We start from the raw sequence: 15836 nt of genomic DNA, 5'->3' as shown, positions 1-15836 counted from the left end.
TATTTTTTTTATATTACCTAAATAATTTTTGATAAAATTATAGTTGCAAATATTGTAGTCACAAAATTATATATTATTTTAGATATATTAAATATAATGAATATGAATATAAAATATTTAAATATGTGTTATCAAAATATAAATAATATAAAGTCTGAATATTTTGTTAAATATAATATAAAGTTAGTTACATCTTTATACGCATCATCAAATATTAATATAAGTAAAAAATATTATATAAAGCATATATACCATATTGTTGCATTATGTATTTTCAATATGTAAATAATAAATAATTATAAAAATTAAATATATAAAAAAACATCCAAAAAGACATGTTATAAATTTATAAGTAATTTAGCATTTCCAAATATTTTTTCATGTAACAAGACTTTTTTTAATTATTTTTAAATTTTATTACTTACCAAATAGATAAATGAGTAATTTAAAAAAATTTAATTCAATTTCATTGGAACAATATACTAAAATTATTTTTTTTTTCAAAACTTTTATTCCATTCTTAAATTTATTTTATTCCCATCTAAATTCATTTATATGTATCAATCATTTTCTTATAGTCATTCAATAATTGTTATACTGTCCTCCCCCGAACCAAAAGAAAAGAAAGACCTATTCTCACACCATTACTTTTCAAACTTTAGACAAGTTTTCAAGGGGACAACTCCATGATTCAGGTACAAGACTTTCATATAGAAAATTTCGCATTCAGATTTTGGATGTGTTCGTGTGTGTAAATATTAAAAAATAAAAAACTTTAAACAATTACAAATTTTCGTATTATAAATACAAGATTAATTATAGAGTAATAATTATATTGAAGAAAACAGACTAGTGGGGAGCTAAAATTAAGTTTCAAGATATTTTTGCTACAATTGTCAATAAAACAAAGTGCAGGATATTTTCTGAAGGGTCGGGTCCCACTGCAAAATCTAAAGACTTGTACACCTTATCCACCCTCAAAACGACGTCGCTTGAGGAAAAAGAAGTCAAAAAAGAAGGGCTCCGATCCGTTGTAGCAACCAAGAAAAGTTAAGAATAAACACATTTGATGGCCGTAAGGCCTCTCCAATTCATCGTCTATCGCCACCACTGCTCCGCCGTCACCTCTCTCCTCCGCCACATAGCCACCCGACCGCCGGTTGTGTCGTTCCCCAGAAATAGTCAAAAAATACACCACTACCAACAGAGAGAAAAGCCACCGCAGGCGCAGCAGCAGCAGTTATCCTCAATCAGCCGCCGGCCCGCCGTGTCCGTGCCGGAAACCATGGCGCAGAAGATCGGGAAAGCCGTTAGGCGGCCTGGGGCCGCGTCGAAGGCGCGTGTGTACCAAAACATCAATGTCATACGCCCTAAGGAGTACTGGGACTACGAGTCTTTAACTGTTCAATGGGGGTACTTAATTAGGATATTTAATTTGCTCTTGTTTATTTGCTTTATTGTTTCTGTTTGATTATCTTGGGCTTTGACTGGTTGCCACAGGGAGCAGGACGATTATGAGGTGGTTAGGAAGGTGGGGAGGGGAAAATATAGCGAGGTTTTCGAGGGTATTCACACCATCACCAACGAGAAATGCATCATCAAGATTCTTAAACCTGTCAAGAAGAAAAAGGTCTCTTCTTAATCTTCTTTTTTCTCCGAATTTCATTGCTCCTGACTGTTGTTTCTTGGCTATTCTGTTTTATTCCCTTATTATTTTCATTGAGGGGCGGGGTGGAATGGCTGCTCTCAACAATATGATGAGAGAACCAAAGGTCGCTGACCAATTCTTGTTGGGACCTATATAGTAAGAATGGAGTGTAACTTTACCCAATTGTGTCTTGCTCCGTCCATAACATTCATGCAGTTATATTTCTTCTTGTTCGGGCCTATATAGCTAAAAAGGAGTGTAACATTATCCCGTGTCATCTTTCTCTGTCCATAACATTCGTGCAGTCATATTTTCTACTGAATGTCTCCTGTAGTTTGTGCCTTTCAATATGATATTTTTTTGTGGTTGTCATAATGAATTCTCTCATCTGTATCTGAGAAGCGACCCTACTTGCACTACCCCTTAAGTGATTTAGATTTTAGGCAGGGGCATACAGAAGTTTTGGACCATAAAATTAGAATTCATGATGGCAATCAATAGCTAGCCTATTTTATCTTAAAATAACAAGCAGACTGTCCCATAATTTTTCAGATAGCTTTTATTTATTTTCTGCTTCAGATTTCATGAATTTCTTAGTAGATCTTATATATGCCTGTGACTGCTGGTGTGGGTGCTGTAACTTTAAAGATCCTATAATTAATATTTCCATTGCTGTGCAGATCAAGAGGGAGATTAAGATTTTACAGAATCTTTGTGGTGCCCCTAATATTGTGAAGTTGCTTGATATTGTAAGGGATCAACAGTCAAAGACACCAAGTCTCATATTTGAGCATGTGAATAATACAGACTTCAAAGTGCTATATCCCACACTTTCGGACTTTGATATTAGATATTATATCTATGAACTTCTGAAGGTAAATCTATCTCCTCTTGTCTGAATTTACAGTTTCTGTAAACTTTGGAGAGTGAAATTTATGGTTGCTTGTACTTTTGTTTTATTCTCCCTTAACTGCTGTTGCATACAATAGTCAAGAACTTGATCACACCCTTATGTATTTGCCAACTGCCAGCAGTTTGGCCAATGTGTGGTTTTTATGTTTTCTGCCATCCATGTTAACTCTGATGCTGTATTGATTAAACAATGTTTTTTGTTCTTTGATGTCCACTTCTATCACAATGGAATCAACTTAGAGTAGCTGATATGCTCCTAACCTTAACTCAGGTTGCTTCATCATTATTAGAGACATAACTTTAACTATAGTTGCCTCCTTGATTTAGATCTTTGTCACGCATTCATTAATAACATGAAAAGTTAGAATTGGAGAGGCTGGTTCTTGTTTTTGTCTGGAAAGGAAAAAGAGACAAGGAGTATCTTTCAGTTAGGAATTTAAGGAACCTCCAAAGTGCTGCTCTTGTTATTCGCTATCTCGAGAACCAGCTTTGAATTACCATTTTGAATATGCACCAGAGTTAGGATTCCGAGCATGGTTGATTAGTTACGAACTCATAAACGGTATTTGGGCTTAAGTTCTAGTAACCTGTTTAGTGACTTGATGGATGTTTCTTTCTAGTTGATTTGGTTGTTTAATGTCAATAATGTGAATTTCCTTTGTTTTCATTACAAATTAGTAGCATCCCCCCCAACACAGGCCTCTGGCTGGTTTGGCTCTTCAAACTGTTTTATTGGGTTGTAATTTGTGCTGATTGGGAAAATGTTTAGTTTTATTCAATTTTTCCATGCAGGCTTTAGATTATTGCCATTCTCAAGGTATCATGCATCGAGATGTGAAGCCCCACAATGTCATGATAGATCATGAGCAGCGTAAACTCCGGCTAATAGATTGGGGACTCGCTGAGTTTTACCATCCTGGACAAGAGTATAATGTTCGTGTTGCTTCAAGGTTTGCCATCTTTCATGTATCTTAGCTTTACATACGATGTTGTCTTCTGACTTTGTACATTATACTTTCATCAGATAGCATTTACTTGCATTAGCCTGGAGATTTGGAGTTCGTCTGGGCCTTCTAAAAAGAACCCATAGTAGTTCACTCGGCCTACTCCCAGTAGCCCCCTTCCCTAACTCCCACGATAGAGAATGAAATCCATGAACGGAGGAGCGAAGCGATTGAATTCTGTCTATACTGACATCTTGCCTGTCAGCTTAGGGAAGCCTCCTTTTAATGATTCAACAAATACAGTAGCGGGCCCCGCTGTCAGACATTTCGCATCGCTTTTCATCCAAGTAGAAATATCGTAGGAGAAGAAAGAGAGCTTTAGAAGCAGCCAATCTTTTCTTTATGCCCCTTCACTCCCATGCCTTGCTTGGTTGGACCAAGGCGATTTCCGACAAGTCTTTCTTCATTTTTAGAGTAAGAAGCGGAACTACCAGAAACTCAATCAATCCATATGACGACCCCTTTACTTGAAAAAGTTAGTCTGAACTGTAATACATCTCCGAGTGAAAGTGAAAATAATACGGCTATTACCATTCTAATCAACAATCGCCCAGTACTCTGGATTCTTCTCGCGATATTGATATTGATATTTATGAGGATCACCTGGGCCTTAACCTGGATAGTGAATCATATCTTGCGAGCTTCTGAGAAAGTGGAGTTCTGAACTTTTATGGCCATAATGGGATGAATAATTTCTTGAATACAATATCTTTGCTGTTGCAACATTTTACAGGGGCTATGGTTAAATTTGCATTTGTAACTTTGAACTAAGATTAGGACCTCCTTTATGTTAGGTTGTAAATTTCCGTAGCTTAATTATAATGTTCAATTTGAACTGCTTTCTTCACTTTGCTAAGTTGAAACAGTAGTTTCTGAACTTGCTTTTTGCTTTCTCCATTTTGGTATATCCCTGGTTCATTTAGTGAAACAGAAGCATTTAAGGAACGAAATGGAACTTATAGAATTATTGACGGAAACATGATTGAAAAAGTTTGAAAAAACCATAGTTTGTATCCAAATCTTGCCCTGAATATCATATTGATAGATGAGTGTTCAGAATTTCTTATTGATACCCCACAAATGTCAAATTGGTACATCTTGGGACTCTAGTTTAATTCCAAATATCAATTTCATTTTTAACAGCTGAGATTTAAAAGTAGTTCAGTAGGGACTTTAATTTGTTTTGCATTTATTGCAATTTACTCCCTATGCAGATACATTTCGCTTCATAGTTTATACATCTAATTCCTATGGTGTTTATTAGGATTAATCAATGTTATATTTAGTACAGTAGAATTCATTTGGTGAATTGAAATATCACAAAAAAAAATTAAAAGGTGACATATGATTTAGTCAAGTGAATTTAAAACCTCGAAAGATATATAAATTGATTTTATATGAAAACTAGTTTTATTGGATAATAATTCTCGAAGAGTTTTGAGTAGTCAAATTTGCTAAGACATGCCAACATTTTCTGAAAGAAGCATTTATTTGAGATTAAGAAATACTTATATCTGTGCACTTCTGACTATTTAAACTTCAGATACTTAATTTTGAGCAGCGCGCATTTCATTCTGGCTCTGCTCATAGATTTCAGAAGTTGCCTAGTGTGATGACTGATGATCATCTTTAATTGTCATATGGATGGCCAAATTTCTTAGCTATATATGATGGCAGTTCTTAATGGTGATTATAAGCATGGATACTGGCACAAACCTGCATATTAAGTTGATCTTGCTGCTTATAGTTTTGGCTAAACTGTATTACTTCATTTTGCTGGCCCACAATGTACAGATACTTTAAGGGCCCTGAACTCCTTGTTGATTTGCAAGACTATGATTACTCCTTGGACTTGTGGAGCCTGGGCTGTATGTTTGCTGGAATGGTACGCCTTTCCATAAATCTCCTTCCTCAAAGCTCGAAATTTGTATTCTATCGCACAAGCATGTTACACGAACTTTTGCATATTACAACCTGGACATGTAACACGATAAGTGGCATCTCTGTTGGATAATTCTTGAAACCAAGATTATTTTTTCTTCTTTGCTTGAATGCAGAAGTTTATCTAGTATGACTCCAGAATATCCAAGCTATGGTTATTTTTGTTCATTGAAGCTGTATATTGGATTTTGATTCTCTTGCATGTCATCTGTGGATGACAGATGATGAGGAGGTTAAAAATTTGATGCCCCTCAAGATATGCCAAGTTGTGTACTTCCACATTGATGCTTATGTTGAGGGCTTGTGCTGTACAGATATTCCGCAAGGAGCCTTTCTTTTATGGGCATGATAACTATGATCAACTTGTCAAGATTGCGAAGGTAAGCTAGAACATAACTCTTTGATGATTTAATAGCACTCTTTTGTGGATCTGTCCTGTTGCTTTAATACACGCAAGTATGCGGATGCAGATGCATCTGATGGTCTAGAAATGATTTGTCAAGTTTTAATGAATTAAACTGTTGTGCGAAGTTAACAGCTTGGTTGCTTTCTTTTCCTTTCCTGTGCAACTTTACATTCTTCTGATCTTTTGAGTTCATGCTGATTGTCTTTTTTGCTTTAGTATATTTGCCCGTCGATGTATATATTTGACCTTACAGTCTGGTTTGATTTGATATGGACCGGTCGTGAAAAATCTTGATATCGTACTTAATAAGGTATAGAAGCATATGATGTATGGCAGGTATTGGGTACAGATGAGTTGAATGCTTATTTGAACAAGTACCATTTGGAATTGGACTCTCATTTGGCTGCCCTTGTTGGAAGGTCAGTTTTGAACCTATGCATATCTTTTTGGAAGTATTTGGCTTATCATTGTGTAAAATATTTTTTCTGGTGTGTCAACCTAGGCATAGTCGAAAACCATGGACAAAGTTTATTAATGCTGATAATCAACATCTGGCTGTTCCCGAGGTGAGCTGTATGCTGTATGGCTAGGGAGAACCTAAATATTATGTGATGAAGTTTCTGCTGAAGATGTTAAATTGATAATTTGGTTTCTATCTTCTCAAGGCAATTGACTTTGTTGACAAATTGTTGCGATATGATCACCAAGAAAGGCCAACTGCGAAAGAAGCAATGGTAAAGAGTCATCCCCCCTGGATAACTGAGTTGCTGTAAAATTTTGGGTTTCTGAATAATGGGAGAAATTCTTGTTTAAAATCTTCATCTGGAATCTGTTTTGCTGTGCATATGATTTTTTTGAAACCAAGCAACTGAGAAATTTTTGCATTTGATCACAGACACTGAGATTTAAATATTAATTGTGTACATCAAGACAAAATATTTCATCCAATTTGTATTTTGTGTCCCCTGGATTTCAATTCAAAGCTCAAACACTGTGCCTCAAGTTGTGGCGTTCTAACTCTTAATTTTGAATGTAACTTGTCGCATCCTGTTGAGTTCTCGTTATGAATTTATGCAGGCCCATCCCTATTTCTACCCAGTAAGGAATGCAGAAAACCGCAGAAACCGTGGCCAATAGGATTCAGCAAGATGACCTGAAATTGTTGGTTCCTACTCATTCTTGCTCTTTCTAGTAACCTCTTACACAACATTTTTACAATTGATCTCACTAGTTCTGTTGTGCTTACCATCTGATTCATCCACATGTTTTTGGACTTCAGCATGAACCCTCGTCTGTGTCAAGTAGGCTTATAGGTAAGAGATTAACAGTTCAGTCATATGCTTTAAAATGAAGCAGAAATTGAAAAGACACCAGAGGGCTGTAAATTGAGGAGTGCCTTCGGAAGCCCATATCAGCCTTTGTAATTCACTTTTTCTGTGTCATCCTGTTTGTTGTTGTAGCTCAGAGTGGACGAAAAACAGTAACTCAAAATCTTTAAAACATGGTAAGTAGATATTGTATGCAGGGGGGCCATCATGTGCATCATAGCCTTCAAATTTTCCGACTGTTGGCTTGCCTTAATTTCTTCTCTTGATGCACACAGTGGCCGACTCAGCAGAAAAAGTCGGGTTTGGAATTTATAAGATGGTAAAATATTTGCCATGATGACTATAACTGTTCTTGGTTTTATGACTGTGTGATGGCTCTTTCAATGGTATTGTTGTTGTTCTTATGACTATGGTTGACTTATATGGCCAAATAATGTGAATTTTTTGCTGGATTTGGTCATTTTGTGTGGTTAAATCAGTCTGCTCAATGTTGATGCATTGGACTTTGATTAAAAAATTATGAGTTATGTTGTAAACCAATTTTGGAAAGAGTTGCACCCTCAAGTGGGTCAACTTATGTAAAATCAGTCAGTATTGCATTATTTATGACTATATTATTGGGGTTAAATACAAATTACTCACTGTGTTAACAAAAAAGTGCAAAAAAGCCCGTGTAAAAAAATAAAGTGCAATTTACCTTCCTATAGCACTAAAAATGATGCAATCCCTTCTCTAGAGTGAGGTAAATTTCAAGGGGGTAAATCGCATTTTATTTTTTCACAGAATTTTTTTGTATTTTTTTTATTAATAAAGGGATTAAATTGTATTTAACCCTATATTATTGTGGGTAGGTAGGTTTGGAAGCTTTTATATTCTAGAGAAAAGTTTTTAAAGCTTGAGAGATGTTAATTTTATTTTCAAAAATAAGTCTTTGTATTGGTTGTATATATTAAGTTTATGTAGCTTATTGGATGTTAGAAATATAAATTTTGTAAGGTTGAAGATTTGTTCGGATCTCTAACATAAATTAAGAATTTTAGTTTTTTTTTTCTTTTTTAATTGTGGAAAAGAGTTTGTAGATTTTGTTAATGTATTTTAGGATCTCATAATTCCTTATTGTTTATAAATTTTTAAATATTTTACAAGATGCCCTAAAAAGCTTAGCAAATATCAAATAAACACTGGGTGAGCAATCAACGTTGTCCGGGAGAGAGTGAAAGAGTTAAAGCCCTCAGTGACTAAAGTTTGAAGATTTGTTCATTTATAAAGTTCCATTTTAGAATTCATTTCGCTCATTGTTGGGACAATGATCTATTTGACGGACCTTTATATATAGGGATAATTACACTCCTCTTCATTGAGTTATGGTGTAATTATATTTAAATTTTTTGTGGTTTAATAAGTTTATCCGTCAGTCAAAATTGAATGAATTTATCTCTAGAAAATATAAGTATAATTATGTTGCCCTTTCTCAAGGTTAGGTATAATTATATGCAGAGTTGTAGATTATCTGTGATTTGAAAAATTATATTTAGTAATTTGATGTTTGTTTTGCCCAACAAATAGATTTATTTGTTTGTAAGATTCACGAAATTTTGTTGACATCAGAAAAATAATGAATAAAAATTGATATCTATCCCCCAATTGATTCAGATTTATTATAGAGCAAATTTTTTTTTTATCAAACTATTTTTATATGATTAAAAATGTATTCACATGCATTAATGTGTGAAAATATATTAGGGTAGTTTGGTTAAAAGATATTTGCTTGATTATAAATCAATCGAGGGTAAATCTAAATTTTCATCAAATTTTTATTGATGTCGGTAAATTTTATGAATTTTGATTAATGGATGAATATATTTGTCGGAAGAAAATAAATATCGAGATATTAGATTTAATTTTTTAAATTAATAAATAATTTATACAAAATTACAGTAAATTTCACGAAATGGCGGTGTAATTCTCAAATTAGATTTAGATACAATGGTTTTATCGCTGAAAAGCACAGAAATGATAAACTCTTTTGTATTCCTGACATTGAATCCAATTGCTAAAAAAGTGATGGGAAATTATGGGGAAAAGCAATCAAGTCCGAATGAGTGTCGGAGACTCGGATGTGGGCGCCGACTATAAAATCAAAATCGCCGGCTGCAACTGCAACAGACTGCTCGTCGTGATCATTGTGATTTTGCGTCAACAGTCATTGTGAAAAAGCGCTTATGGTTGCAGAATTAAAGGCGTGTTCTTGCCATAAATTATGGTCTTTTTGCCTTTTGCAAAGTTTCAATACTTCAAATATATTTTCTTTCCTATTTTCTGAAAAATGACGATTATCTAATTATGATGTCAAAAATAAAATACTATTATATTATTACATTATATCACAACCACTCCCAAAGTACAATATTTAATATTAAAAATGAGGATTTAATATTTATATATTAATACATAAAGCTTTTGATGGGGTTTAGTAAGAAAAGTATCTAAAACACAAATACTTCCCTTGAAATTTCAGATGCTCAAATAGGATTAAGGATTTATGTATTTGTACTTGTGCGGATCGCACCCAACTTGAGAATCGAAAATCATCATCGTATATCATTCACACTTAGAAGAGAGAGATTTCGATACACTGATTTATGTATGTATGGATATTTGACCTTATTAATGCTTTATAACCATTCTGGACCAATATATGTCATTTTATTAAGAGAATATTAGTCTTAATTTTTTCCTCAATTTTGTACTCAAACTAACTTAAAAATATCAGACGATTTTACTTAGGAACTTATTAGTACGCCTAACATTTGTTTATTCTCTTAGATCCAACACTTGTCTAGATTGGATTGCCCTCATGGTTATAGTGATCTCGAACCATGATCAAGTTCGGTCCGCTCTAAACTTTTGAACTAAATGTTGACATGACCATTCTGTTTCAATTAATAGCCTCATAATAATTAGTATTCCATATAATAATTTTTCACTCTTGGTCGCATTAATAAGATTAGAGAAATTGTACTTTTGGTCTCATATCATAAGGGTGTTATATTTTTTATCTCAAGGTTTACAGATTTAGTAATTCGGTCCCATAAGCTAAATATTGTAGGTCTTGCGACAAAAAATGATATAATTTTTTATCCTATAGAATCAAATGTGTTATAATTTTTTATCCTATAGGACAAAAAATATTATAATTTTTTTATCCTATGAATCAAATGTACTAAACCCGTAAACTATGAAACCAAAAGTACAACATCTTCTATCACATAAGACCAAAAATACAATTTTCTCTATTAAGATATCATATTTCTTCAAATATTCTAAGATCATTAAACATGATGTTAATACATGGTATTCAAACTTGACTAATGTCTATAAATTACTTGTGAATACATAGCATGAGCTTTACCTTAATAATAAGCGATAATTACATCTACATTTTCTGACCTCAAGATGCACAGTGGGTTGAGTTGGACCAACCCAACTCAAAATCGTATTGAACCAATAAAAAAAATGGGCTGATTCGGCCTAGGCCCGCTTGAGATCGGGCCGATCCTAGGAGTCAATACATGGGACTAGCCCAACCTTGTGGCCGAGGACCACTTGGTCCTGAACCAGGTCTGTTGGGCTCTTTTTTTTACATAGTATATAATTTTTATTTTATTCTTCTAAGTTGAATATAATAATAGATTTTTTTTTTCTTTTTTATACTTTTGAAACTCTAAAAACTTTTATCTTTATTGTTCTATTTCTAAATCTTTTGTATTTTAATTCTAGCGCCGTATGCGGAAAACACATAGCAAAAGACGTGAGTAATAATGGAAACTCCTAACAGTACCACAAGCAAGTAGAAGGCAGTGGAGACACCTGGCACGTTTAGGCTTTGCATGTCGTTGCAGGGATGTCCTTAACCCCCGCTGGTAGTGCACCGGTCCCAACACCTGTGGCACCAATGCCACCACCTCCCAGATCAGTGGATCCCGTGACGAACCCCCCTTGATGCAGCCTCTTCTAATACCTCCTCGGGAGAGTTGTCTCTGGCCCTCTTTAGAGCCATCCAGTAAATAGTCTCGGCTCCGAGAGTAAGCGGCAGCATTGGTACCCACTCACACAATTACCCCATCTGATGGGGACGCCCCCAAAGAAGATGTTGAATGAGGCATCCCCTTTCCTGCACCACCAATGGTAGGAGGACGAGGACATCTCCCGATGGCCCATCAGGAGGTCCCTCTTCAATAGCTTGCGCGTTAGGAGTGCTTGTAGAAAGGTCTACAAGACGTGTAGTGTCATATTGCAGGAGCCCCCCAGGAAGAGCAACAGGGTGTTCCCTTCACAGACATGATGATGGCCCCGAATACGATGGTACTACTGATCCTAAGAACATCTTTCACGTTTTGAGAATGCAGTCCTCCTCCACAAGTATACTGATGGGATCAAATGCCCCGTCTTTGTCACTACATTCACCAGGACAGCTCAACAATGGTTTAATCAATTGCCTGCAGGCGAGACAAGAAGCTTTCAGGAGTTTCAATCTCTCTTTTTGTACCAGTTTGTCAGCAACTGAAAGCTTCAAAAAACGAAATTAAAAATCAAACTGAATTGATATAATTAGTTGTGATATGAGAAGATATTAATGACATATTGTGGCAATAAACTTATTAACATTGGGTCGTCAGGAAATTTGTATCACTAATTATCATAGTGAACATAGATCAATACTAAACTTGAAAGATCGTCATAATAGAAAAATAATTATTATTATGTAACATATAGAATTAATTGCAATTTTGATTTATACGTTTTGATACTTTTGAAGTGTCAATGTTTCATACATTTTAATACTTTAAAGTGTTAATGACAATTTAGTCCACTAATTTTTATTTTCACGGACTGATGTCCCTTCTTGCGGAAAATTTAAGAAATATTTGAAAAATCTTACGTGCAAGATGCGTGACTATGCAAATTTAAGCTAACATATGACTTGCATGCCTTATTTTTAAGTAATTTTAAATTTTTCGTCAATAAATGTTATCAATCCGTGAAAAATAAAACAACTACTAAACTACAATATAATTTACACTTTTCATGAGATCTAAGTTTACAAGACCAAAATTACAATTAAATATGATGTGTGTGCCTGGATGACCCAGCTTAAAGTGATAGGGGCCTAGGACGGCCCAACCCCCGATCCAAAACATGCAAGCCTAGACAACCCAAGTAATCAAGAAGCCTAGAAAAAAGGGAGGAAGTCTAGGACACCCCCATGGTTATAACCCAACAAGACATTTGGCCCAAAAGACCTACAGATGTGGCAGTCCACTCTCCTGCGTGGCACCAAATTGACTCACCTATCAGCAACCACCTTGGACCACATCAGTCCTAGGAGGTAAAAGTATGCAAGGAGAAACTCTGTGGCGGTTAGGATTTCTTGCGGTCAAGGGATCTCCTAAGCTGAAGAAGACTTTCACTAGAGCACGTCTAGCTGCAAATAAGGATGCCCTATCTCTTATCCAACCACCCCAATCAATTTTTGCAAGATTCTCGGGAGTAGGATAGACCTCTAGCAGACGGGAGCACTCTCTTATAAATATAGGTTTAGTCCTCCAGGCGGGGGATGCCTCTCTTACTCTCTAAACTATTTCTTAAGCTCTCTAAGCATATTGTCACATGTTCTTGCACTTTTCATCAACTTTATTCACCATATCTCGATTTTCAATTAAATTTGTTTACCCTTTTGCGTTATTTTACTTTGAATCCAATACTAATTTGAGTATCGGAGTGCTAATGTCGTTTTTGCAGGTTTCTTTTTGAGGATCTGCATATACTTCAACTCAAGCTTTAACGATAGTTCAAATCCATTGAGTTCGTACTATTTTTAAATGCATCAAAACCTAATAAATATTCATTTATGCAATTATTGCATACCATGTTATTAGACAAGAAGTTTTAGATTTGCAAAATTTAGTTAATCATTGTCATATAATTGGTTTATCTTATTATAAGTAGGTCTTAGTTTCATTCAAATAAAATGCAACGTTTGTATTCTATAGTCTGAATTCAGTTAAATATGAGTGCAGTAAATGCTTATATATTCAACCGTAAATTACAGCTATATTTTCTAAAATTTGACATAATTATGAATATTCTATCATTGTTTAAGAAATTATAAATATCTCTTTCAAATAGAAAATGATTATGTAACTCCTAAACAATAAGGTGGAAATTTAACTACTTTATGCCTTATTATTTTTTCAAAAAAAATTATTTGTAAAAATATAAAAAAATCTGAAGATGTTAAAGTAAATAACCCATAGGGCATATTCCATAAAAATTCTAAAAAATATATATAATTATAATTTATAATTTAAAATAGTATTTTGGTCACTTCAATGCAAAAATTAGATGAAAATCTAACAGAGGCTAACGGAATGCACTTGTGTTAAATATGCATTGAAATCAGGAGATATTTATAATTTTTTAAATAAAAAAAAGATATATATAATTATATAATTTTAGGAAAGGTGACTGTACTTTATCCTATATTAAATGTTTGGATAATTATTACATACTTCTCATTTTTTAAAAGTAGACTAAATTATATTGAATCATCTGATTTTAGATTTAATTACACAAAATATTTCATGTTATCTACGAAATTAGAAGTATATCTCATATTAAATCGAGATATTTTATACAAAACAGTCCTGAGGTACATTCACTTATCCTTTCATAAAATATTATTTCCATAATTTTATCACAGATATGAAATATTTGCACCAGTAAACCTTTCTTCAGTGAATTTCGATATAAAAAAGTAAGCATGTATCATCCATCAATATATTTTTTATCTGATATATTAGTATCGAATATTAATATTTACAAGAACTTTTGATATTGCATTTTTACACCTTTGCAAGTGTATATATAATTTTCTAAAATTGGTAAGAGAAATGGACGATGCATGACGCACATACACCGTATGGCATACACATGCATGGATCATATGGATACAGTATGGATGGATGATGGTAATATTATGATGGAGATGCATGCATGCAATGCATGGTAAGGATTTATGATGGATGGTGTTTGAATTTGTTCTTATCCTCAAGGGACAAGTCCCATGGCTTTTTTGTTTATTTTTACCCTTTTTGTCTTTTTCGTGACACTTTTTGATACGATACTCATACCACTTCCTCTAAAAGGCGACCCTCCTTTTTTTTTCTCTTTCAATTTTTAATCATTAATTTTCACTAATCATGAAATTACAAAATAAATTATACATGATTCTTGTAAAATTTATTATAATTATAAATACTATTTTTTCATTTCAACAATAATAAATATTCTTTTAAAATTATTAACGTGCCGTACAGTACATATTTCCTATAATAGGTCAGCAAGAAAGGTATTTGTTAGACGATTGTTGATTTTAGAGGAATATTTGAATTTTTCAAACAATAAAAAGATATTTATAATTTATGACAAATTAAATTTTAAAAAAGTCCATTACAATTTATCCTGAATTACATATTCATTATTTTGTTTTCATGCACCTAAGAAAATTAACCCTATTAACCCTAAAGATATATGTTTATTTATAAATAGTAACAAGACATCAAGTAATAATTTTGTCTCAAACAATATATATTAGTGATGATTATTTTTTATCTTTTTACTATATAATTAATATAGTGATAAAAATTATGTATAAATTAAGCTGTCATTATATAGATAATTAGTGACACATATATAATAACAAATTAATTACAATACAAATATAGTGATAATAAGTGAATTGTTTCTAGCAAAATTTTTAGTGCACAACATGCATCTATCACTAATTATTGCTAATTGTAATTTTTTAAAAAATAATTATCACTATAAAATTTTAAAATTCATTATTGTGACAAAATAAAAATTCTTGATGGTATATATACTTAGTGAAAATATTAAAATTGTCTCTAATTTTTTTGGATTAATTTTCTGATTTTTTTGTAGTGTAATTATCAGAGATCTTCATGTCAGATTTGAAGGTAGTAAATTTAATTGTTGTTATAATACACAGTTATAATTTAATTTGAGTAAACATGAATATGATTACATTTCTATTTTAATAATATTTGCAATAAAACATCAAATAATAATTCTAAAGTTATTACATAATAATTTTTATTTTGTCGTTGTATATAATTAGTAGCAACATGAATTGTGTATAAAATTATTAGCATTATAAATAATTAGTGACACATCTCTGACAATATAATAATTATTGTTACTATATATGTTTTACTCATTATCTTTAATGATAATTTTATACATAATTTATTTAGCTAATTCTCGCTAAGAACAATTTTTACAAAATAATATTCATTATTAAAATTAAATTTTTTTATTATGATAAAATAAATTTATTTTGTAGTGACAATATTAAAATTATCATTTAACTTTTTTTTTATCTCTTAATATTTATTTTTTGCAGTGGATGTACTCTTTGATTTATATTATTAATCTATATAGATATATATACAATCAATTTTTTTATAAGACATTAGTTCTTCGATAAATTGAGATGGGATTTCTATTGAAAGGGT

The 15836-nt window shown here is 32.8% G+C and overlaps 1 protein-coding gene across 3 annotated transcripts; it reads left to right on the top strand.

The window, feature by feature from the left end:
* Nucleotides 1–1001: 1001 nt before the first annotated feature.
* LOC105158599 (casein kinase II subunit alpha-2) lies at nt 1002–7643 on the top strand. 3 transcript variants are annotated; one of them, XM_011075398.3, is made up of 11 exons: nt 1005–1413; nt 1501–1630; nt 2329–2523; nt 3353–3510; nt 5359–5449; nt 5820–5885; nt 6248–6330; nt 6414–6477; nt 6577–6645; nt 6989–7072; nt 7191–7643. In XM_011075398.3, exons 1-10 carry the CDS (start codon nt 1070–1072, stop codon nt 7046–7048), a joined length of 1260 nt encoding a protein of 419 aa, XP_011073700.1. In that variant the 5' UTR covers nt 1005–1069; the 3' UTR covers nt 7049–7072; nt 7191–7643. The 3 variants fall into 3 exon arrangements, 2 of the variants coding, with proteins under 2 accessions (XP_011073700.1, XP_011073698.1); XM_011075396.3 differs by having other exon boundaries at nt 6989–7643; XR_002286813.2 differs by lacking the exons at nt 6989–7072; nt 7191–7643 and having other exon boundaries at nt 1002–1413; nt 6228–6330.
* Nucleotides 7644–15836: the final 8193 nt, after the last annotated feature.

Source organism: Sesamum indicum, linkage group LG13, assembly GCF_026168435.1.
Source record: "Sesamum indicum cultivar Baizhima isolate 11 linkage group LG13, ASM2616843v1, whole genome shotgun sequence".
In the NCBI taxonomy this organism is placed as follows: Eukaryota; Viridiplantae; Streptophyta; class Magnoliopsida; order Lamiales; family Pedaliaceae; genus Sesamum; species Sesamum indicum.
This window is presented reverse-complemented; position numbering and strand designations above follow the sequence as displayed.

Coding starts and splice junctions, on each gene's coding strand:
- LOC105158599 (XM_011075398.3), top strand. CDS start 1,070: ATGGCCGTAAGGCCTCTCCAATTCATCGTCTATCGCCACCACTGCTCC. Junction 2,524..3,352: donor ATATCTATGAACTTCTGAAG/GTAAATCTATCT, acceptor TTTTCCATGCAG/GCTTTAGATTATTGCCATTC. Junction 6,331..6,413: donor TTGGCTGCCCTTGTTGGAAG/GTCAGTTTTGAA, acceptor GTGTCAACCTAG/GCATAGTCGAAAACCATGGA.